Genomic DNA, 24,034 nt, shown 5'->3' on the forward strand with positions numbered 1-24,034 from the left:
GGATGGACACATTTCTGTTAGCGATGTCTGGTTCCTTTCTAGTGTGAGCTGCAAGCCCAGGAGTTAAATGTGTGCTTGCCATGGGTCTGTGCTGACCCAAAACAGCCTCCCTGGAAATGAGGAGTGGGAGAGGGTGGGCAGGTTCTGAGGGGAGCAGATGAGCTTACCTTCTGCCTCTCAGTTCCTGAGCTGATCCTTCACAGGCTGCTGTCACTTCACAGACCCGTGCAGGTTTCCTGCACCCGAGGAACAAAGGGCTCTGCTCCTTTCCAAGGGAGAAGGGATCATTTGGCCATCAATGGCCATCAATGAAAGGAAGGCCAAGGGAAAGGATTGGTTGCTGCACAGTGTTGCTCCACTGGTGGAAATGCTGCTTTCTCACAGCACCCTGTTGACCTTACAGTGGCTGAACTGTCTGCAGGTGTTGGGCAATGAGGCTGGAGCTGTTGGTAGTTGTTGTTGAGAGCTGTTGCCTCACTCAGTGAGCTGCTGAAGTGGGAGCTGGGTCCGGCTCTGTGCAGAGGGCCGGGCGTGGCTCTGATGCTGCAGGGTGTCCAAGTGCACTGATCCTGAGGATTTTCACAGGAATCCCTGGTCAGTGCCTCTGCTGGAAGTGGGTCAGAACAGAGCCCAGGCTCAGCAGCTCTCTTCATGGCTGTTGGGTTGTGCCATGTCAGCTGGGTCATGTGTCCCACACACTTCTATGTGTCCTGCCTTTATGGTGGTCCCTGCTTTTCCCTGCCCATTCTGGCATCTTGTACTTGAGCTCATGACCCTTTGACTTTGAGGAAAATCTACCCACTTTTCTTACAACAAATTAAAATCTGGCCCAAGAAGTTGAGTGCAGGAGCAGAAGCTCATGGTTTGGTTTCCTCTGCAGCCACTCCAGCAGCTGGAGTCTGACCAGCTGTTCTCCTTGGGCTTTCTCAAAACCTGCCAGCATGGGCTGAGAGTGCCTTGCCCCAGCAATACGCTACTTGAATCTCCTCCAGCCTTGCATCAGCCATTTATTTGTTTCTAAAAGCTGTTGTATTATCTGGTGGTTGGGGTGCATAAGTGGGATCCCCACTCTGTTGGAGTCCCACCGTGCCAAACCCTGCCTGCTGGCAGAGTGGCTGCAGCAGTGCCTTCCTCACACTTCAGAAAAACATAAGCAGCTCCCTAACCCTGAGGCCTTGCCCAAAGGCTCTGGGTTGTTTGTGTTCCCTCTGTAAGCAGGAAATTCCAAGGAGGGTCGCAGGAATCCAGTGGTTGTGTGGATGTGTGAGTGACCTGCTGTGGTGGCCTCTGGGCAATGGACTCTGGGGAATCCTCCTCCAGCCCTCACTGCCCTCCTGACACTCTGTCTCCAAGGCTTTGAGTGAAGAACACAAACATCTGGGGCCAGTGCTTTAAACTTCCTGGTGCCTTTGGGCCAAGCCACTCGTGTTTCATCTTGCTTTTTGCTTTTGGGGTTTCATCTTGCTTTTTTGGGTTTGGGTGTGTAAATACAGGGGTCCAACGGCCTCTGCTCTGCACAATGACCCTGAGCTCTCCTGGTGCTTCCTTGACCCATGTTAGTGAGACCAGGAACCAGCCCCAAAGGTTCATCATTTGAGCTGAAAACACCACGTTGTTCTCCAGGCTTGGCCCTGCTTTAGCCCCTTGCCTGGGGTGGTTTGGGGAGAAAAGTCACTACTGCAGCTGGGAAGAAAGAAATGGAAAAGCAGGAGGACAAATGTGGTCCTGTTTAAAGGTACTTTGGGGTTTTACTGTGACCTAAAGCATGTGCTTTATTCAGCAGTTTTCACAAGCAGGAAGTTTTATTTAAGGCCTTGCTGAATCATAGAGCAAGAGAAAACTGAGCACAAGAAATAGTTTAAATGGAGCAGATTTTGCTGTTTTCAGAGATTTCCTGATGTCCTCAATGTTCAGTCTTAGCTGTGTTAAGCAGATGTCATCAGGAGCATCTTCAGGTGCAGCAAAGGGCAGGTGAGACCTGGGTGACACCCAGAGACCACAGGGTAAAAGCAACCCCCCTCTTTGATGTGAAGGGATTTTGGGGGAATTGTGGGAGAAAAGCAATCAAAAAGCAGCAGTGATCAAATTGGCTCCAGACCTGTATTTCCAGCATTCTCCTGCCTGTGCTGCAATTGGGGTTTCTGTTTAGAAATCAGAAACAGCCCAAAGGCACTGAGAGTTCTGGGCTTTGTGTTCTGCTTTTCTCAGCACCCTCTTTCCATACCTCAGGAGAATTGTGTGGCCTTTCTGGCACAGCTGAAGAGGAAGAGGAGGGAAGGGAGTGATGTCCTTTGCTGCAGTCCCCACATTTAAATATAAATAGTTCTCCTCTTGGATCCTTCCAGTCTGATCTTATGGGTGATTTGACCTTTCTTTGATAAAAGCTTTCTTTATTTGCAGGAATAAAAAGGCAAAGGGGAGGAGAGGACACAGCAGATGTTTTTTTAAAATATCTTTAGATCCTGGCAGTTGGTTTCTGCAGCACCCAGTGCTCACTGCTGGGCTCCAGCTTTGCTCCCCCTCTGAGCTCCTTGAACAAACTTTGCATTTTGCTGTGAAGCATTGACCTGGAGATTTCTAAGGAAATGTTTTATCATGGGGACACCACGCTCCAGTGGGGACAGATGCCCCAGGCTCTGGTCCCCAGCCCTGCCCACTGCACCACTGACCCTGGTTTTCCTCATTTCATAACTTCAGCTGAAAGAAACGCTTGTGTTAATTGCTGCTGGTTTTTCATGTGCTCACCCTCGAGCAGTTTGAGCTCAGCTTCCCAGCACAGCTCAGTTTAATGTGTAAAACCACGGGACGCTGGCACTGCCCAGCTTCCAGCCCAAGCAAAGGCAGCACAGGTGCAGAGTTAGAACTGCTCTAGACTGCACACAAGGCTTTCTGGCACTAGTTCTAACCATTAATTGCCATGTTAAATCCAGCAATAAATTATTTGGGCAACCACACTGCAGGAGCCCACTGCCAGGAACAAACCAGAGCTGAGTGCTGCTCAGTCCCTTCATGCTCCAGGGCTGCAGGCTGGATCAGGCAGGGCACTCCCAAGCTCCCTGAGTGGGGGTTTTGGTGTCTCACTGGCCTTCTGCATGTGGTTTAAGCCACTGTTCCTGTGAACAGCATTGGCAGTGCTGGAGGTGTGTATGGATCTGCATGTGTATCCTCCTGGAGCACACATGGTGTGTGGTGTGCAGGATGCCTCAGGATAAGCCTCTCATCCTTTGCAAATTGGATTTTGTGGCTCACTTGCCTGTCCTCTTGGATAAAGTTTCCCCTTAGCTGCCTCTCCTCTAGCAGAGCTCGGGTTCTTCTCTAGACTGCAAAGCCTTTTATAATGCTCTGCAGATCAGGAGTCACTTGGAAGGGACAGGGACAGACTTTCCATTTCCCACTGAAACATGCTGCAGAGTGAGCCTGCTGCTTCCTTCCCTTGTGGAGTTCCCTTGGTTTGCAGGAGATTCCCCTTGGTTTGGTTTGGTGCCTTTCCTGCTGGTGGCTCTGAGGTGCTCCTGGCTGGCAGCCCCCCAGTGATGGCTCCTGTTTTAGGAAGCCTCTGGGCCATGGGAATCGTTGTGATTTCATACTGGGGAGGAAATGGATTCCTCAGAGAAGGCCAGCTTCAAACAGAGCCACAGCTGGCTGAGTTTAAACCATTTCAGCTGGGGATCACAGGGTGCTGTGAGGTTTCCCCCCAAAGAAAACAAAGCAGGAAAATGCACCATGTTAGCATAAGTAGGATTTTCAGGGCTTGTAATAAGCCCTGTGTAATTCCTGAAAGGATGGTGTGTAAAACAGGATGATGGAGAGCTGAACAGTTCCAGTTTGCTTGTAAGAATGTGCTGGTTGAGTTTCATGCCCATTTCTGGGGGAGGGTGGTGGCCCTGGTGAGGGACAGCAGTCACCACACTCCTTCCACAGCAAGCTCAGGAGCAGCACTGGCCTCTCACTTGTGCCATTCTGTGCTGATGTGAGCAGGACACCCTGCAGGGGCTGGGGAGCAGTAATCCTTGCCAGGGTTAATACTCAAATCTGTGCTGCTTGACTTAGGAGCAGGGGAGGGGAGTTAATGCTCTCAGAAGAGACCACCTACTCATTGGTGCAGACTGCCAACAGCTGACAGATGGAAGTGATTTTGGGACAGTGAGAAGTCAGTGTGGAATCACGGTGGTGACCAAGAGCAGACTCTGCATCCCACAGCCTTTGACTTACACCCACCCCTTGTGACTCTTGCTGTGGAGAAGGACAATTTCCCAGAGCCACCAGAATTCTTCTGTGGGGTGGGAATTAGCAGTGGGCCGATGGTTTGCTGTCTCTTGTGGTTCAGTCTAATAGACACACTCCCTCTGAAGATGCTTTTTGGCAAGGCTGTGCATGGCTGAGGGATGTGAGCAGTGGAGCTCTGACTGGAGAGCAGCACTGAGGTGAAGCTGAGCACTGATTCCATGTGCTGACCCCTCTGCTCTGTGTGCTGCCCCTGACCACAGCTGTCACCCACCTTGGTGTGAGAGCTGTGCCAGCCCTGCCCTTGCCCTGCCCCTGTTTGGTGTTTGCCTAAGTGTTCCCTGTCTGTTTTTTGTCTTGCAGCATCTGGAGGGGGCCAAACGTGAACTGTGTTGACAGCACTGGGTACACCCCGCTGCACCACGCTGCTCTGAACGGCCACAAGTGAGTCCTGTTCCCAAAACTGGGGTCACAGGGGGTGGATTTGTGCTTTCCTGGCCACAAGTGATTCCTGGAGTCACAGGGGGTGGATGCTTTGTGCTTCCCTTGTGTGGTTCACTCACCAGCTGAGGCTCTGGTGCAGCACTACTCCATCTTCAGGGGAAGTGGAGAATGTCAGAACTTTGGCTGCTGGCTGATGTTACATCTCCAGATGCTGAGGTTTTCAAGCCCTTTTGTTTCTAAGCAATTTGGATAAGCTGTAACACAGTGTGAAAGGGGCTCCCCTGGTGACAGTCCCTGCAGTCTTCCTGGTGCCCAGGGTGATCTGGGCCTGCACCACTTTACAGTTTCCTCATGTGCTTATCACATTTTTAGGTAATTTTAGTGTGTAGATCTCGTGTTTCTCGTTGCTGCCTGAGATGTTGAGAAATCAAATAGAGTTAAAATCGCTGTTCACCCTCGTGCTGTGTTCAGCAGAGGCTTGTGGCTGACTTCAGCCCCTGTTCAGCTCCATTAGTATGGAGTTAATGTGAATCCTCCCTGAGCTCATCTCAGCATTATTTCCTTTTTTTTCATTTCTTTTGGCAGCATTTAATAGGAACACTTAAAAATCACATGTCAAGAGGCTCTCTGAAACACTCCTGCTCAGATTAACTTTGTGCTCAGTCCTTGCTGCAGAAGGGGGGCTGTGAAACAGGGACTGAATGTCTCACTGCAGCTCCTGTCTCTTGCAGGGATGTTGTGGAGGTTCTGCTGAGGAACGACGCTCTCACCAACGTGGCAGACTGTAAGGGCTGTTACCCCCTGCACCTGGCAGCCTGGAAGGGAGATGCTGACATTGTGAAGCTCCTCATCCACCAGGGCCCTTCACACACCAAAGTGAATGAGCAGGTCTGCCTGATTTTCTCTAATGTATCGTTGAATCACTTCCCTGGCATGGAGAGAGACTCCTGCAGCTGACTCCTGACCCTTCCCAAACCAGTGGCAGTGGTTCTAAGGTCCTACTTGCTGGTGGGATAGGAGGGGCACTAAATCAATACACTCAGTCTGAGTTAGTGGTAGGATGAAAAGATATTTAAGTTTCATAGATGCATAATTGTGAGAACTGCTCAACACTTAGGAAGTGGTCTCCTGCTTCTGGGCTTCTAAAACTAACCCACAGTTTTCCTTTCAGCTGCTGGATAGCTGAGCAGGTTTCTAGTTCTGCAGAGGATCCACTGGCTCCCTCCTTTGGGAACTAATCCAAGCAGCTTTGTTCAGTCTCTTTGGCCGTGCTCTCTTAGCTGCTCTCCTGGCTTGTCTCTGGCACTTGCTCCAGTTCACTAATTTGTAAGTTCTAAGATAATTTTAACACAACTTGCCCCCAGACAAATTCCTCGCCTAATCTTAAAGAATTATGTTTGCAATCAGGCAAGAAAAAAAAAAGCCTCTTGGATTTGTTCCTTTTGTCAAGCTGACAGTTTTGGCCTGGGGTGCAGAGGGAGTGAGGGGTCCATGACAGCTGTGTCCACTGCTGAGGGCTGGCTCCTGTGGAACTGCCCATGGACATCAGAGGTATCTTAAATCCCAGGGAACTTCTGAAATGCTACTGCTGGAAGGCCCAGATATTCCTGTTGTTGCAGAGTTTTGTTTACAGGAACTGGTTTCATGGATGAGCCAGCTGAGTGCTGTCACTGAGCTGCCCCTCCCTAGCACAGAGTGACAGGCCCAGACCAGTGGCTAAAGCTGCAGTGGGCTGTGCTTGTCCTGTCCCTAAGGCAGGAACATCTGCTGACCCTGGGAATCAGCTCCTAAACCACTCAGGTGTTCTTTCAGGAGGAAAGGAATAAACCAAAATAGGTTTGCCTGCCTTGGTGCCAGCAGGCTAAACCTGGATGTTCATTCCAGAGGTAGTTCCCAGGTGGGTCAGACACCCCTGGCCTGAGTTCAGCTCACAGGCAGGGTGAGCAGCTCTGGAATCCCTTCTGTTGATTTGCTCCATGGTAGTTTTTCAGAAGCTGGGGAGCAAACTCCTTTCAGAGGCAGGTTTAGGAGTCCCAGTCCTCCTTTGTGGGGACCCAAGTGCCACACTGGAGTTTCCCAGGATGGGTAAATCAATGCACCAGGCTGCCCCAGGGATAACTGCTGCTAAAACATCATGGAGTGAAAAATCTGGTTGTAGTGCAGCTCTCTGTCATTCCTCCAGTGAGCAGGAATAAGGAGGAATGTGTGTTGTGATGTCTCTGGTGACAGTTCTCCAGTTTGGGGCTGTGTTAATCATGTCTCCAGGCACAGCTGCAGGCACTCAGTCTGATTACATGGGCTAGAGTGCAGGTTCCCCAGTCAATCTGACAGAACTGAGTGAGAGCCCACAGTGTAAATGTTCTGCTCTGAGCAGGGCAGCTAGAGGGGTGATCTTTGCAAAAGTCCAGAGCTTAGTGTGATCCTTGCAGGTAATGTTTCATTAATGTCTGTTTGGTAGGAACCCTGTTAAATGAGAGCAGTCAGTGAGGAGCCTGTGCTTGGAGCCTGGTCCAGGTGACAGCAGTCCCAGCTGGAATGGCTTCTGACTGGAACAAGATGCTGTGTCCTGCCATTCCACCCCTTGGAGTCACCCATTGCTTTGTTGCTGTATCTCACCCATTTCATTATCACATTTTTTTTCTTTTTCCTCTTCCTTTTTGTAGAATGCTCTTGAGATCAAAGAACTCAAAAAGTACGGCCCCTTTGACCCATATATCAATGCCAAGGTGTGTACTTTGCTGTCAGCATTTCACTGCATCATCACTCCAGGCTGCACTCGCGTGCTTCCAGGTGCAATAATACCTGTTCACTTTGCAGCTGCTTGGGGAAAAGGAAATTGGGACCATTGATTTACTGTGGGTTTCTCTCTTCAAAGCAGTTATAGAAACATAATTAAAGGAAAGCTTTTCCTTACTTTCCTGGGGGCTCCTTCCTTGCTTAGCCTTGTAGGACTCGCAGTGATGGTCAGTTTGCTTGATTGGGCTGGATGACTTCCCAAAGGTAATGTTACCTCAACTTAATGCTCTAGGTTTTGTTTCATGTGCTGGTGTTGCTGATAAATGCAAAGAGAAGGAATTTTTTCCCCCTGCTTAACCATGGTTGCATTTTCTCTGTGGGCTGTTTGGAGTGAGTTTTGATGCCTTTTCTCCTACCAAATGCATAATGCTCTGTGTTGTTTGAATGGACAGTTAATTCCTGTGGTGGTGGTGGTGGTGGTGGTGGTGGTGGGGAGAAGGGAGGGCAGTGATGTTCCTGCCTCCCTTCCCAAGTCCTCCATGTCCTGCTTATTACATCAGTCTCTCTTTTATGTTCAGTCTGTGGTGTTGTTTGACCCTCCAGCCCTGGTCTCCTGTTCCTGTTTTCTGGCCTGTTTTGCTCCTCTCCTCTTTTCAGTTTTGAGCTACAAAAGACACAACGTCAGCTTGTGCAATGAGCTGAGACTGAGCTGTTGAAGAAGCTTCCTATCCAGTATTGGGATGTTGAAGATCAAATTCCTGGTGGTGGTTTCTCAGACACCATTTTTCAGTTTTATTTCTAGTGATTCTACAAGCCAGGGGTGGCAAACAATCTGTTACTCTGTCCTGAGACACCTCAGCCATGAGCCACCATGCCACAGCTGCCTCCAGCCACTTAGTTTGGATCCAGCCATCCATGGCAGAATTCTGTCTGTCAGAGTTTCCCTCTGCTTGGTCTGCAGGAGCTTAGAAACACACAGGCAGAGCTCCTGTGCTTGCTGGGAGTTAGGTGTGGTTTTCAGAGCCTTGTTTCAGGGTCACTGGTGCCCATCCTCTGAGCACAAATGTGTTCTTGTAAAGCTCATCCAAATCGGGGATTTTTGCAAAAATCCAGATAGGAATTTTCTGCCTTTATGTATTCTGTGGAAACATCATGGTAGAGGAGTTCAGTTGCCTGAAAGGAGCTTCCTAAAACATTGTCAATAACCAAGTAAAATCTTACAAACTCCAGTGTTGGGATGTTGAGTGAAGAAGGAATGTAAAGAGGGAATATTCAGTATTGGCAGTTTATTTAACCCTTCAGATCTTTGCAGGTCAGAAAACTTTCCCTTTTTCAAACCAAGTCTCCCTGTGCTCAGTCAGAGCTGTGTGTTGGGAGCAGGGGGTGCAGAGCAGACAGAGCACTTGAAGGGGCTGTGGATTCTCCACTGGAGCATGGGATGAGGAGCAGCAGGGCTGTGTGTGGTGAGTGCCATCACATCAGCAGGGCTTGGAACCTGTGCTGGAGCCCATAAGAAAGCAGAGCCATCCCTGCTCGTGCCCTTTTTGTGCTCTGCAGGCAGGCATTGCTCCCAGCTCCTCTCTTGCAGCTGAGAGCTGGGGGGTGCAAGGATTCCTGCAGGAATGCAGCCCCTCAGCCCTCCTGAGTGCTTTATTTTTCTAAGTAGTTCTGAAATTTGAAGCCACGTGCCTTCTGGCAGCTGGAATGGAATTTTCCTTTTCCATCTCTGATACATCTGTAGGTCTGAGCACTCCTGCTCACTGCTCTGGTTTGTGCCTGGAGAGGTGAGGCAGGAAGGGAGCAAACTCCCTTGCCTGGAAGAACTGGAGTATTTTTGGCTGCTCAAAACTCTCCCAAAATGGAGGCAATAAAGACTCAGGCAATAGTGGGAGTTTCCACTGCACAATCTGGAATTGGGAGAGACTTGCTGTGATGATTCAAGGGAGTTTATTTGCCTGGTGATCTCTGGAGGAAAGTCTGGGGATTTTTTTCTCAAGCACTGGAGCCCCAATCTGCTTAGGGAAAATTGGACTGAATTGCAGGGAAGATGAGGGAAGTGTCCAACAATTATGTTTTTAAACGATGTTGTGTTCCCATTTCTGAGGCCTCAGGCAGATGCTTGGAACTGCTGCATGCTTTAAAGCCCCCTGGGGCTGGGGAGAAAGGAGAGGGGGGCAGTCCCAGCCAGGGAAATGCCCAGCAGCCAGGGCTGGCACAAGCAGCGTGTGCCCCCACAGCTCAGGGGCAGGGACTCGCTGCTCAGAGGGGCTGGGGTCTTTCCACAAAGCCTGGCAGAGAGGATCCCTCGTGCCACAGGGCAGGCTGAGAGCCTGGCCCAGCTGTCCTGGGCTCCCTGATCCCTGCACTCCCACCCCATCAAAGGGGAATAATGGGATTTGCCAGCCCTGTAAATGCCTGAGGGCAGCAGTGTGAGCTGACGGGCAGGTGTGAGCTCTGATGTTCTCTACTCTGTCCCCTCTCACTCCCTGTGTATATTTTTTGTGCAGATTCCTGTATCCTGCAGTACCCCTGTCCACGTGTCTGTGCCTTCCCCCAGGATGGAGCCTGTTTGCCTTGGCCCTTCTGTGCTGGCAGTGATGCTGTGCCCCCTGTGCCCCCTCCCCTGCACGTGCCTGATTCTGCTCCTTCCCTTCCCTGCCCTGCAAACTGCAGCTGCCAGAGCCTCTCCCAGCTCCTGCTCCCTTTGCTTTGCCTGTGCTGAGAAGTGATGCAAAAGCCAGACACAGACAGGACTGCTGAGGGTGACTGAGCACCTCAGCAGGATCTGAGTGCTCGTGCAGCCTCACGAGTTTGTGACATGGTGCAAAATACTGAGCAGTGTCCCGAGGCCTGTGTGTGCTCTCACAGCAGGCAGGGATCAAATTCCCTTCTGCAGTGGTGCTGCTGCCTCCAGCAGGACAAGAACATTCTGTTTATTTTATTGGAAATTGTTAAAATGACAAACTCAACCACGAGTCTTTCAGTTGAAGTGTGGAACTGTTTGTATTAAACTTTTTTGGGGTTATATTGTCAGATAGTTGTTTCTAAAGGGCTTAAACCAGAATCCCTTTGTGGATGACACACAGAAACTTCAGAGGAACTTAATTTGAGAAAAGCTTCTGTTAGATCTGGCCTTGTTCCTATTTTGCACCTACACATGTGGGGTGTTGGACTGCTCATTTTTGGGCTTTGCATTGCTGGTTCTTGGCCTGGCTGCTGCTGCACGCTCTGGTTTGGGTCTGGCTTCCATCTGGGGGTGCTCCCTTGTCCCTGAGACATTGCTTCCCTCAGCTGACCTGAGCCTGGCTGGTTCCTGCAGTGGTGGAATTGCACGGTTCTCTGGTTCACAAACTGCATGGGGCTGGGTGCACCCTGTCTCTAAACAGCCAGAATTGCAGAGGTGGAATGACTTTATAACCAGGATAAGTGGGATTTGAAACAATTGAATTTTAAATCTAAAATTATGATGATAATGAAGTTCCAGCAAATAGAATTCACACAACAGGTTGCCTGCCTTTTGTTTTTGTGGCACCCTGAAGTGTGGGATGCTGCCAAGACACCAGACTGCCTTTCCCAGGTGCCAGCAGCATTAATGGGGACCTGGACACAGCTGAACATCCCTTAAACTTTAGGATCCTGCCCCTGGTGCTTGGAAAGCAGGCTGGTCCATCTCTAGCCCCTCTTTCCCACAGCTGAAGTGCCTTGTTCTGGACATCCCTGAGGCTGTGGCAATGAGCTTGTGAGGGGACACTAAACCCCCAGGGAGATGGTGACACATTGCTCAGGCTGCTTCAGACTGGGCTCTCTGCTTCCCCACTGCTTTTTTTTTTTTTGTCTCAGTTTTGGATTTAAACATTGGAGCAGGGCGCTGCCCCAACCCTGACGTGCTGCCCCTTGTGCCCCGCAGAACAACGACAACGAGACGGCGCTGCACTGCGCGGCCCAGCACGGCCACACCGAGGTGGTGAAGGTGCTGCTGGAGGAGCTCACCGACCCCACCATGCGCAACAACAAATTCGAGACCCCCCTGGACCTGGCGGCGCTCTACGGGAGGCTGGAAGTGGTCAAGATGCTCCTGAACGCCCACCCCAACCTGCTGAGCTGCAACACCAAGAAACACACTCCCCTGCACCTGGCAGCCAGGAACGGGCACAAGGCAGTGGTGCACGTGCTCCTGGATGCTGGCATGGACAGCAACTACCAGGTACCTGCTGTGGTGGTCTCAGGGGTCTCAGGATGAGGGAAGAGATTTGCAGGGGTCTCAGGATGAGGGAAGACACGAGAATGTTGACTCAATGTTTATTATTTTATGATATATATGATATTAAAACTATACTAAAAGAATAGAAGAAATAATTTCATCAGAAGGCTAGCTAAGAATAGAACAAGAATGATAACAAGATCTTGTGACTAACTGAGACAGTCCAAACAGCTGGACTGTGGTTCGCCATTAATTAGAAACAACCACATGAGACCAATCACAGATGCACCTGTTGCATTCCACAGCAGCAGATAATCAGTGTTTGCATTTTGTTCCTGAGGCCTCCCAGCTTCTCAGGAGAAAAAATCCTAAGGAAAGGATTTTTCATAAAACATGTCTGTGACAGTCTGGTGTGTCTGAGTGGGGCCGGGCTGGTTGCTGGGCATTGGAGAACTCCACCAACCCTCGTTGCAGAAGCTGAGAAGAGCTTTGTGTTGTGCTGGGCTGTCTGTGCAGCTCTGGGCTGCTGGGGGAGGCTGCCCGGAGGGGCTGGGGTGCTGTGCATGCCTCACGCCTGTGCAGAGCCCCAGACACAGTGAGGGACACAAACACCCCATGGCCAAAGCTGTTCTGCCCTGCAGTGCTGTGAGCTCTTGATAGGCAAACGTGTCTCTTCCTATCAAGCCACTTGTGAATGTGCTGTTTTCACAGCAATGGCTTGTATGTGGGTCTTGTTTTTCCTTGTCAGGACACGACCTCTTGCTGAGCTGTAGGAGGCCCTTTCTTGGTCTCTCTGATGGAACCATCCCCATTTTTCCATCCCACATCCTCGGCATTGTAATAACGTTGACAGTCTGTCCTCAGCCATAGGTAGTGCTGCCCACAGCTCGTGTACAAGGCCGTGTATTTATTGCTTCTGTAACCCTCTAAGCCATGCCTCCCTCACCATTCCCTGCTGTCTGGCTTCATGCTATGTTTCCATTTAATTTGCAGACTGAGAAAGGCAGTGCTTTGCACGAAGCTGCTTTGTTTGGCAAGACAGATGTGGTACAAATATTGCTGGCTGCAGGTGAGAGAATGTTCCCCCTTTGAAGCACTAATGCGGTGATCCCTTCGCCCAGAGCTTGAGGAAATCCCTTTCTATGCAGCAGGTTTCTCCATCCAGCTGTCACAGCTCCTTGGAGCAGGATGTAGGAGAGGTTGGCTCTTGGAGTTTGGCTTCAGATTTGTCTCTAGAGTGCCTTTTAGCTCCCCCCAGTGCTGATCACAAATGTGACTTGATGAAATACACAAACCTGCACACAGTTAGACAATATTCTTGCTTTTGCCCTCTGTACCCCTGTGGCCACAGGTATTGATGTGAACATAAAGGATAACAGAGGCCTGACTGCTCTGGACATTGTGAGGGAGCTTCCTTCCCAGAAAAGCCAGCACATAGCAGCTCTCATTGAAGGTGGGTAATGCAGCTCTGCCTCTGGGGAGGAGGGGAAAGCTTGGGGTGCTGATTCTGCCAAGGCAGGTACAGGATATGCTTTTCTAGACCTGGAGAGTGCTGAAATCAAAGCAGTTTCAGGCTGTGTTGGAAGAACCAGTGCTGAAACGCTGGGGTGAGCTTCCCCAGACCAAATGTTTGGAGGAGGACTTGGGGGGGATTTAGGAGGATTAGCCCTTTGCTGAGAGAGTGTGGCGTGACTTTTGCAGTTTAAATGGGCTTAATTGAGCTTTGTTTAGCTCACTTTAGAAGTTAATTAAAATTAAGGATAGCCTAAATCTGCTTGCAGAATGCAAAGTAACAGCTTTAGAAATGGTTCTGGTGTAACTCCCCTTGACGTGTCTGTGTAGGCAAATCACTGTCCACAGATCTCACATCCTGCTCCTCGCCTCGTCGTCAGGCTTGGGCATGGAATTTGCAGATGAGATTTACAGAAAAGGCCTTGATTACTTGTGTTTTATAAAGGAGCTTGGTCCATTGTGTCTGTCCAAATTCGGGAATGAAATGTGACATCTTGGCTAAATTCATACCTTGTAATTACGCTGTCTGCATTTCCTCTCAGCTGTGGGGAGGATCAGAAGCATTTGGAGCTGGGCTGTGTTATTCATGCTGAGCATTTGGGAGCTTTGCAGGTTCAAAGCACTTCTCAGACTTTTAACTAAGCTGTGCCTGTGAGGCTGGAATGTTTGAGCTTTATTCTGAAACTGAAGACAAAGATGGGCTTTAAAACTGAAGGTGTTGCAGATAAAGGCTGTTAGTTTTCCCCAGGAGGGAGCTGCTGTTGGATGTTACATCAGCTGAATGTTTCTGGCTTTGTCTGTGGTTGGGGGCTGCAGCTGGAATTGGTTTCTCTTGTAATGACTCTGTTCAGTGATGGAGTTTGTGTCTACAACACGAATTTGCTCCGTGACTCTGTGTCCGTGCAGCAGCTTTGCAGCTTTCTGATTAAAGACTCTGAAAGTTCAAAGTGCCATCCCTCCCCTTGTGCCTGTGATTAAAGAGGCTGCCTGCTTCTATTTTGGGATCTGAGCTGCAAGTTTTAATAATGTTATTTTTTTTTGGACACTTAATAAGCTGACAGTTGGCCTTCCACCCACGAGGGAGGAAGCGCCATGTGCTGAAGGGGACAGAAAGCCAGATGGACGTGAGCTGACCCTGTCCCCCCAACCCCCTTGCAGACTACACCGTTGGGAAGAAAAGTGCCAAAGCTGTGGAGAAATGTGCTCCAGCCCCACTCGCTGCAGCCACCGATCCCCCGGGCCGGACGTCTCAGGGTGGGCATCACCAGCATTCCCCTCCCTGCCAGCACCGGGCCAGGACATCCAGGGACAGTGCCATCTCTCTCTTCCCCCTGCAGGTGATGTGGACAAAGCTGTGACGGAGCTGATCATGGATTTTGATGTGAACCCCGAGGAGGAGAGCCCCTATGAGGCTCTGTACAACGCCACGTCCTGCCACTCCCTGGACAGCCTGGCCAGCGGGAGATCGTCCGACCGCGAGTCTGGGAGCAAGGAGGCTGAGCCCAGCGGCCTCAAGGCAGCGGCAGTCAGGCCTGTATGTAGCTGTAGGTGCTTGCCTCAGAGGCACAGGGGGCTGACCTGTTCTGCAGCAGGCTGCCCAAGCTTGAGGAAATGTTTAAATCCTTCCCTGACATTGATGAGAGCAGGCTGGTGTCTCCCCTTCCCTACCCTGCTCTCAGGGGTTGCCTAAAAGCAGAAAAGCAGCCACTTCTTCATTTCACTTTGTGTTGCATCCTTCTGTTTTCTGGCAATGCACTATTGCCAGTGAAACTTGGTCTGTCAGGAGATTGCATTTTGCAGAAGGGGCGACTCCTTGTCCTGAAAAAAGTTCTGGAGGCTTGTGTGGAGCATCTTCTTATGGCTTACTGCTTTACCACAGCTAAGGCTCTCAGGAAATTATCTGTAATAACCTCTTGGAAACTAGTTGGCAGTGGAAGGGGTTTTTTTTTGTGTATTACTTGCAGAGCTCTGTAGAGGGTACTCCAGGCTTTACAAAGCAGCACAGAGCTCCCAGAGAAGTCTTCCTCACCTTCTGTCAGCTGCATCTGCTGCCCTGGTAGCAATCAGCAGGAAGGCTGCTGTGGGGCAGATGGGACACGAGCCCTGCAGTGCTGGGTCAGCTTCAGGCTCTGTGTTCTGGTTGGTTTTCCAGAGCCTGCTCTGTGGAGGTGTTTTTAGACAAAAGGGAGAGCAGCAGTGAACAATTAAACTGCTGGGGGCACAGTAACCATGGTTTCCCCTCTGTGCAGAGAGGTGCAGCCTTTGGCTTGTGCTGAGCAACAGAATAGAAATGAGACATAAGCTTTGGATGGGGGACATTTTGGGCAGATCTCTCAGGTGTGCAGTACCAGGCTGTCCTGTTACTGATCAGATCTTGTCATTGTCCTGTGCTGATGGTGTCTGGTGTGAAATGAGTTCTAGCACAAGTAAAGAAAGAGGAGAGCTGAACTGCAGTGAAGAGAGCAGGAAGAGGAACATGATCCAGTAGCTGGCTGAGTGTGAGCAGTGCAGCTCTGCTGCTCCCTTGGCCATTAGATGGAGCTGTGGCTGGGCAGGAGGTGGCCCCGGGAGCAGCTCCAGCTGCCCAGTTGCAATCCCGGGATATCAGAGGAGAGCAGTGCAGCTTAGTTTCTTGATCCCTAGAGTTTTCCACTACCAAAGGTGCCCTGGCATCAGTTTCACTAAGCCACAAGCCCTTTCTTCTGATTAGTTCATTGCTCACTGCCATGTGTAATGCTGTGGAGATGCAGGTGTGGGTTTAAGTGAGACCAGTGGGACAGGATCAGTGTCCTGAGGAAGAGGAGGAGAGAAGGCAGCAGCCATTGCCCAGCTCTGGGCTGTTAGGGCTGAACTTCTCCACCAAGATTAATTTGAAGAGATCTTTGCTGCACCCACAGCAGTGTGGCCATAGAGCTGGGGGGCAGAAGGGATGAGCTGGGGCGCAGAAGGGATGAGCTGACAGTGTCTGTCTCACCTGCAGAGAGAACGCCCTCCCCCGCCAGCCAAGCCCCCGCCTGATGAAGAGGAGGAGCAGAATGTGGAGAAGAAGACAAGCCACAGTGCTCCCTGTGAGGTACATGGGGCTTGCTCTGGGGCGTTTCATGGGAGAGTGGTTTAAACATCAGTTTTAATAGTTTGGGAGGAGCCAAGGGTGCTGCTACCTCCTGTGCTCGTTGGGCTGTGGATTGAAGCACTCCCTCACTCAGCACTGCTGCAGTCCCTTACCATGGGAACTTCCTTTGTCCGCTTCTTCCAGGGCACCTCAGAGTTGACCTTCAGCCTTACTTTCCTATTCTTGGCTGAGAATTCCCTTGGGGAGAGATTTTTCTGACCCACGTTGTGATGTGGACCATTGCCCTCTAGTAATGATCCCACCACAGGCATCTTCAGTTGGACTGAAGCACAGAGGGGCTGTGAGTTGCTGCTTCCTCTGAGCTCCCAGCTGTGGAGGAGCTGCTCAGGCTCGTGGGTCCCACTGACATGAGCAGGGATCAGGAGCTTGAATTCAGCTGAGGATGTGGCCCAGCACGTGTTACAGCTGCCTTCTGCAGGGGTCAGTGGTGTGAGCTGCTTTCTGATGGAACTCAAGCTCTCCCATTTCATTTTGTTGCTGCTGGGATTTCCTGTTGCTCACCTTATTCACCTGCTGTGAAGCTCAGATGTAAGGACTCCCCAGGAGACATGGTTGTGGGAAACCACAAGTGTGCTTTGGCACCTTCTGCTGACACCCAGGAAAACCTTCAAAGCAAATCCAAATCCTGTGGATTTCTGTGCTCTCCCAAAGGCAGTGGGCTGTGTGTGAAGCTCGTGGAGCGTGTGCCACCTCTGCTGTCAGAGCAGGCTCTGGTTCTGCAGGTGCTTTCTTTGGGTGTGCTGATCTGCTGGAGTTCTGCAAGGCATAAATGAGCTCTGTTTTCTGGAGAGTGTCAAATCCAGATGAGACATGGGTGAGCATGGCCTGCTGCAGTGGAACTGACTGCAGAGAGGGAGTAAACTCGGAGCTGAGTGTGAGCAGGGAAACTGGGATGTGACATTGTGGACTGATCAAATGCAGGGGGTGGTAACCAGTCCTGTGCCTGGCTCTGGCAGAGGAGAGCTGGGCAGCAGGTCATGGAGTAATTGGGAAGCAGAACTTGTTTATGACAATAAACACGGGGAGGGAAATGTGCCCTGACCATTCCTGCTGAGCTTTCTGGCCATGTTTAATTACCAAACACCTGCTGTGTTGTCCTGCCTTTAATGGCTTTGGAAGCACAATCCATTAAAGGGAATCTTGCTGGCAAAGGGCAGAGTGACTCGCTGGAGAGACCTTGATTTGTGACCAACTTCAGTGACAAAACTTACAGGCAGCATGTGGCTGCCTGGAAATGACCTTTTGGACATACTGATGAGGAATTTGGGGCTGATCCTTTTACTTTACTTGTTCCTCCTGGCCTGCTCTGCTTTCTGACTGTTGCCCATCTTTTCTCACCTCTCCCTGGGCCAGGCAGGTGTGCACTTGCTCCAGGAACGCTGTAAACATTCTACTGCAGCATCCCAATCTGCCACCTTCTAGCCCTGCTCTCCCATTGGAGCCAGGACATTTAGTCATTGAGTATTCTGGGGTTGGGACAAACTCCAGTTTTCCAAAGTAGTCTTTTTATTCCTTGCCAAGCTGGGGCTATCACTCAAAGCAGATGAGCGTAAACAAGAAACTTCACTTTCATCACGGAAAAGCGTTGGTACAAACAGGCAAAGGAGCTGATTGTTTGGAGGTGCTTGAGTGGTGCCTTTCACTATCTGCAGAAACCTTCTGGGTTTGGAGCTGAGTAAGAGTCTGCACTGTCAAATTAAACTTCAGTTCCAGTTGTTTACTGCTTGTCTCCAGAAGGGAAGTGCAGATCAAGGACGAGGCGCCGCGTTGGCTCCACGAGCTGGGTCTGCAGCTCTGGGGAGGAAGAGATGAGTTACCCTTTAAAAAGTCTTTCAGACTCCTCTGCTGTGGATTAAGTATACCTTAAAGAGCATCCTCATTATTCACAGCATCTTGTTTTTGGGCTTTGCTAGCAATGAACATTTTTACATGCAAACAACATGGCTGAAGAACTGAAAGCTGAATTGGAAGAAAGCTTTACTTGGTGGTGCTGCTCCTGGTCACAAAGCCCACAGAGCAAGCAGGGCTCTCCAGCAATGGTCTTTGTTTTGAGTGAATTTGAACCTAGAACACTGTTTAGAGCTTGGAAGGATGAGAGGTGGAGAAAGTCAAGTGTCACCAGGCCTGTGAGAGTTCAGAGTAGAAGCTGGGAACTCTGTGCTGCTGGAGAGCTACTGCCTTTGCTGCATTTAAAGAGGGCAGCACAGGAATCATCATCCACAGGAATGTCAGGAGAGCACAGGGCCTGGCTGAAGGTCCAGGCTGCTGCTGTGTTAACAGGCTGCTGCTGGGCAGGATTTTTACAAGATCACTGTCAAGAACCTCTCACCTGCTGTTCTGGTCTGACGGTTTTGTGCCACCATCTGGTCAGAATTTTTCCCTAATTTGCTCATTATGAGCTCCTTCACCTGGAAAGGAGCAGGTCTGCCTGGCAGCTCTTGCTCAAAGCAAGTAGAATAAATAAATATTTCCCATGCCAGACATGGCCCATTTCCTCCCATTGGGAAAGTCACATTAAAAGCCAGGTTGGTTTGTGCAGAACAGCACATGGATGTCAGAATCCTCTGTGCTGCTGACTCTTGGGTGTCTCTCCAAGACTCCTTTAAGCTTCCAGAGCTCCTGGCTGAGTTGCAGTCAGGTAGGCACCAGTTTGCCCTTGGAGCAGCTCTGGTGCTCTCATTTTGGGGAGAAGCAGGAGCTGTGCTCTGCTGGTGAGGCAGTGGCAGGTCCAGGGGTCTGAGCAGCAGGAGCCCTCACTGGGGGCACATTTTGTTCAGACCTGCTGTTCCCTGTCCTGGCAGCAGGTAGGGATTATTTGCTTTCTGCCTTGGGTTTGTCCCACTGTGGTTGGGGACAGTCACACGTGGGGTCACAGAGTGGTTTGGGCTGGAAGGGACCTTACAGATCATCCAGTCCCAAGCCCTTGTCATGGGCTGGGACACCTTCCACTCAACCAGGCTGCTCCAAGCCCCATCCAGCCTGGCCTTGAACACTTCCAGGGCATTCACAATTTTCTCTCTCTCCATGCCCCTCCCCAGCTCTCTTAGAGCCTCTTAGGGTGCATTCCTGGTCATGTTGAGCTCCTGGGACAGGGTTGCATCAATCTGCCAGGGTCTGGCCAGGAGATGGTGCTGAAAGGCAGCTGACTGTGCTGGCAGGGTGCCCTGTGGCCGGTTTAGCCCCCTTCAGCACTGGGATGGCACACGAGGGTATCCAGAGCATCCTTGGCATCGGTGCAGACCAACACGTGCGAGTGCAGCACGACTTGTCTGGATCCTGCACCAAAACCTCAGCCCTGCACATGGCTGGTGGCTTTCCACAACAGCTCAGGGAGAGTCTGCCAGGCTCTAAGTAGAGGCTTTGGGGGATTTAAATGAGCACAATCACTGCTGCACATCCTGAAGTTAAACTGAGTTCATACAGTGCTGCCTGAGGACTCTTTAGCTCTGAATATGCCATACATCCTGAGGTCACAAATGCAGATCTCAGATGCCTGAGAGGGTGGCAGGGATTTGGGCTTTTGTTCTTTTCAGCCCTGTCCTAATAGGGCCGGCAGCTAAAAAGTGAATGACTGTGCAAATTCCAATGGCAACAGCGAGTCTGAGATGGGATGAACAGGAATAACGGCCTCAGCTCTTTTCTCCCTCCAGGCTGTCTGCAGCCCTTGCTCAGTTGGTCAGTGCTGGAAAGCTGTCAGCAGCCAGAAATACTAAAAATTAAAGGGTTTTGGGTGGGTTTTTTGAGGGGGTTAAAAAAACCCAAAGGGGAGTATTACATTTTGGCTCACACTCCACAGTGAAGGTGTTGCCTCTGCCAATTCTTTGCTTAACCCCTGGCATAGAGGCTGTGGGGTTTATGCTCTACAAAGCATTGCTTTGCAGAGCACCACATTGTGCTGTTCTTCATCAGGCCTCTGCTGCCCGGGGGAAGAGCAGGGGAAGTGGAGCTGAGGAAGAGGAACACCCCTACGAGCTGCTGCTTACAGCAGAAACTAAAAAGCCGGTTGCAGTGGACAGGAAAACAAAAGGTGAGTGACCATCCAAAAAGCAGAGCTGTTTGCTTGCGTGTGCTTCAGGAAGACACGAGGGCAGAGGGCAAGTGGAACAATGAAAGTCTCTGCAGGGTGGGGGCTGGAGGGTGATTGTTGTGTTTCCTGGTAATCTCAGTGTGAAGGAGAGCTCTGAGCGTTCCTGTACAGAGTGTACACAGAGGAAGGGCAGCTCTGCTGTAGGACAGCTCAGAGATTGCAAGGATCTGCTCTGTGAGCTCAGAAATGCCCAGATCTCATGCCTGGCCAAGCAAAGGCAGAGGGTGAGAGGCTGGAGGCTGTGCCTCTGCCAGGGATGATGAGCAACACGAGTGTTCCAGTGAGCCGTGTTCTCCATCCAGCTGGCGCTGCAGGTTTCTGCTGTCCTGCTGTAAAATCAACATCCTGCTCTGTGCTAGAGCTAATTTGAGATGGAAACTAACAGGAGGAAAACAAAAATGTGTAGAGCGAGAACTAGAACTGGCTGAGAGCATGGAGTACACAGGTTGATATTGAGGCAGTTTCTCCTCACCCTGAAGGACCTCTGAGCTTTACAAAGCATCTGGGAACACCTTGTCTCTTGTGTTTAGCTGTTGTTGGCTTTTTGGCTTTCCTTCAACAATAACAACAAAAGATTTGTTTAGAGGGAAAAGATTTCCGCTTTATTCAGAAGTCCTGAGCAGGAATTTGGGTGGATTTACTTTGGGTTCTCACACTGGAGCCCCTCTGCCTCTGAGGATGGACAGGGCTAACAAGGACTTGAGGTGATGCCTCATTGAGTGCTTTGTCAGACCTGCAGCATGGTAGCTCTCATTGCTCAGGTCCTGCTGCTCTCCTGGCTGCTCCACGGTGGCACAGGAGGTCATTGTGTTCCCACCAGCACTTGCCAAAGCCCCTCACTGCCAGAGGAAAGTTATGGGAGCTTTTCAGGTTGGTGCTTTCAGTCTGGGCCAGGAACAGTCCTTGGGCAGCAGCCACTGAGGGCCTTCAGGCTTTCATCAGTGGGCAGCTATTGCTGGTTATTCCAACTGCTCCACTCCTTCCCCTGGCTGCACTGCCCAGGCCTGATTGGTGAGAGTGGAGGTATATCCTAATTCTGTGTCAGCTTAAAATAAATCCTCAGAGTAAGGCAGCTGCCTGGTCCTTATGCTGATCTCTTTCCCTGAACTCCTGAAGACAGGAGAGGTTGCAGGAAGATCTTTATGGATCCAGAGCAGAGTCCCATCTTTTGATGCACAGTTGGAAAGATCAAAGCTGTGACTTCATGGTTTGCACTCCATGGAAAGTGTTGGTAACAAGCCTGGAGCCCTTCCCACTGTTACAGTGGGAGAAATCTAAGGATGCAGCTGAGTTTTTCCTCATCTTCCCTGCCTTTCCCATACTATAAATGCAGTCAGCACTGTGGTTGATGGTGGGGGGAGAAGATAAATTTAAGGAGTGGCAGAATTAAGCAAGAGTTGAGGGAGAGACCAAAACCTTACTTGGGGTGTTGGAGAATTTTCCCACCTCTAGGTCAGAAGAGTCCTGGAGCATCCAGGGCAGCAGCAGCTCAATCCCAAGGCACAGAACAGGCTGGAGCACGACTTTGAACTGTTCCTTGGCTCTCAGACTGAGGGTCTGGAGCAGCCTTTGGTCAGGAGAAGAGGGCTTGGGTTCCTGTGGCTGTTGGAAGGGCGTTTCAGGGCAGCAGGAAGGCTGAATTTCAGGCATGTGGGTTTAATGGTGCCTTTCATCTCTGATAGCTGCCTTTGTTCCTCTGGCTGCCAGTTGTCCTGTGTCCAGCCAGCAGATGAATGTGGCATTATCCACTGGCTTTGGTGGCCTTTGTGTGTGTTAGAGCAGCTCGCTGTCACATGCTGGAGCACTGGGAGAGGTTGGCCTCATGTTTTGGGCAGAGTATCAGAAGTGGTTTGAGCCAAATGCTCTCCCATCCACTTTGGTGTGCAGTCACATGCCTGAAGTCAGGGCACTCAGGCCCTCTAACAGGGTGTGAAATTAAAGCAAAAGAGGAGGAATGTGTGTGGAGTGACCAGGAGGTTTCTCAGCTCCCGCTGCCTCCAGAGAGACCTAATGGAGGGTGAAAAGATTTGAGTTTTGAGCTGTTTGTCTTCTCAGGAGTCACACCCAGGTGTTGTCAGCAGTGACCAGCTGCAGGTAGGACTCACTTGGTGCCTTCTGGTAGATATTACAGACTGATACTTGTGGAGGTTGCTCTGTGCTGCTTCCATAGGAGGTCCAGCTTGAAGTCCCCACTTTGCCCTTCCTGCTGTAAGAGATTTTCTATGTGGTTGTGCTGGTTCAGCCAGCACAGTGTGACAATGAGCCAGGAATAAAGTCAGAACAGAGAACTGAAAGAAACTCTTTTCTGAGAGCCAGAATGGCTGCTGAAATAGCAGGGTGGATATTGCTGGGGGAGTTCTGTGGGGACACTTGGTTAATGCAGGAAAAGATTTGGGCACAGCCCACAGCCTGCATGTCCTCATGGTATTACCTTGGACAGAGGACAGACCTCTGTCCCACATCCCAGGCCCAAGCCTTTGTTTCTGCTCTCATGGTGTTGTGCAGAATCATATTCATGCTCTCTCTAAGCAGGGCAGTGTCTCATTGCCCTTTCTGAAGTGGGGAGTACAAAACAGCTCAAATTCAGGTGAATAAACTCTGCTGGAATGGCTGAGCTTGGTGAGGTTAACACAGGAGTGTGCCATCCTCAGCTGGGCTCCACATGAGGCTGTGGAATGGGGCTGTGTTTCAGTCCTGTTGTAGGTAAATGATATTTTTGCACCCCTCAAAGCCAGCTTCTTCCTCTGGCCTTGTTTCACAGGAGGGAGGTTTGCCTGCTCCTCACTTGACAAATTCTGGCATGATGTAACATGGGCAGCCTTTTCCATGTGCAGATCAGAGGCTGCTGTGTGCCCTCACTAATTTTAAGGTTGGGGAGCTTGAGCAGGCAGCAGCTGCAGGAACAGCTTCACTCTCCTAATCCAGGGTTGTGAGACAAATCCTGCTGTTGATATAGAGGGAAAGAAATCCAGTGGAGGCAGGGTGGTTACAGCTTAGTGTGGAGTGTTTAGGGAAGTGCTTCGTATCTGGAGAGCTCAGGCTGCTGGCAGGGAAGCTCCTGCTGGAATTCTCCCTGGGATGCAAACAGTCTGCACCCAGGAAGGGCTCCTGATCCCAGGAAGGGTTGGGAGCAGCCTCTCCTGTGGGTGAGACCTGCAGCAGGCTGAGGCTGAAAAGGGCAGGATCCGTCAAATGATCTGTGCTGGGGGGTAAAATCAGTGAAGGGAGAGAAATCCATGAAGGGAGCTGGGCAGGAGTCCCTGGGGGACTAGGGACCCTTCCTGGGTGTAACTCACATGAAACTGGAGGAGGAGGATTCTTTCAGATCCCCTGGAAGGAGGGGCCTGGAGAGCCCTGCATGTTCCTGCTCCGTGCACCTCAGTGACAGAAAGACTGAGAAGACTTTCTACATTAGTTCTGTCTGCAGCTTTCAGGGCAGGCTCTGAAATGTCTCCTTCAAGATGTTTCTCACAATTTCTGAGCGAGTGCTGTTGCGCTCGCTCCATGCCTTCCTTCCCTGGCAGCTCCCTGTGTTTCAGAGTCCCTCTTAGCTCACAGATGAGTGGGTGGCTGGGATTCCTGTCCAACAGGAGCCCTTTTGTGAGGTGCTGGAGCTGGATTTGGAGCACTTTGTTCTGGCTGGACTCAAGTGTTGCAGCACGTGGCACAAACTCTGGCCAGCTGCCTCTCTGCCTGC

The 24,034-nt window shown here is 50.7% G+C and overlaps 1 protein-coding gene across 6 annotated transcripts in view; it reads left to right on the top strand.

The window, feature by feature from the left end:
* The window catches only part of ANKS1A (ankyrin repeat and sterile alpha motif domain containing 1A), a 74,072-nt gene that overhangs the window by 11,368 nt on the left and 38,670 nt on the right, over positions 1-24,034 (top strand). For 3 of the 6 annotated variants that reach the window (XM_063177903.1, XM_063177904.1, XM_063177905.1), the window contains exons 2-11: positions 4,588-4,668; positions 5,400-5,556; positions 7,332-7,394; positions 11,312-11,608; positions 12,599-12,674; positions 12,957-13,058; positions 14,276-14,371; positions 14,455-14,651; positions 16,098-16,190; positions 20,160-20,277. In XM_063177903.1, coding sequence (XP_063033973.1) covers positions 4,588-4,668; positions 5,400-5,556; positions 7,332-7,394; positions 11,312-11,608; positions 12,599-12,674; positions 12,957-13,058; positions 14,276-14,371; positions 14,455-14,651; positions 16,098-16,190; positions 20,160-20,277 — 1,280 coding nt within the window. Of the gene's footprint in view, positions 1-4,587; positions 4,669-5,399; positions 5,557-7,331; positions 7,669-11,311; positions 11,609-12,598; positions 12,675-12,956; positions 13,059-14,275; positions 14,372-14,454; positions 14,652-16,097; positions 16,191-20,159; positions 20,278-22,251; positions 22,432-24,034 lie in introns of those variants that run through there. The other 3 variants (XM_063177906.1, XM_063177907.1, XM_063177908.1) reach the window with 3 other exon arrangements.

Source organism: Melospiza melodia, chromosome 28 (genome assembly GCF_035770615.1).
Source record: "Melospiza melodia melodia isolate bMelMel2 chromosome 28, bMelMel2.pri, whole genome shotgun sequence".
Lineage (NCBI taxonomy): Eukaryota > Metazoa > Chordata > Aves > Passeriformes > Passerellidae > Melospiza > Melospiza melodia.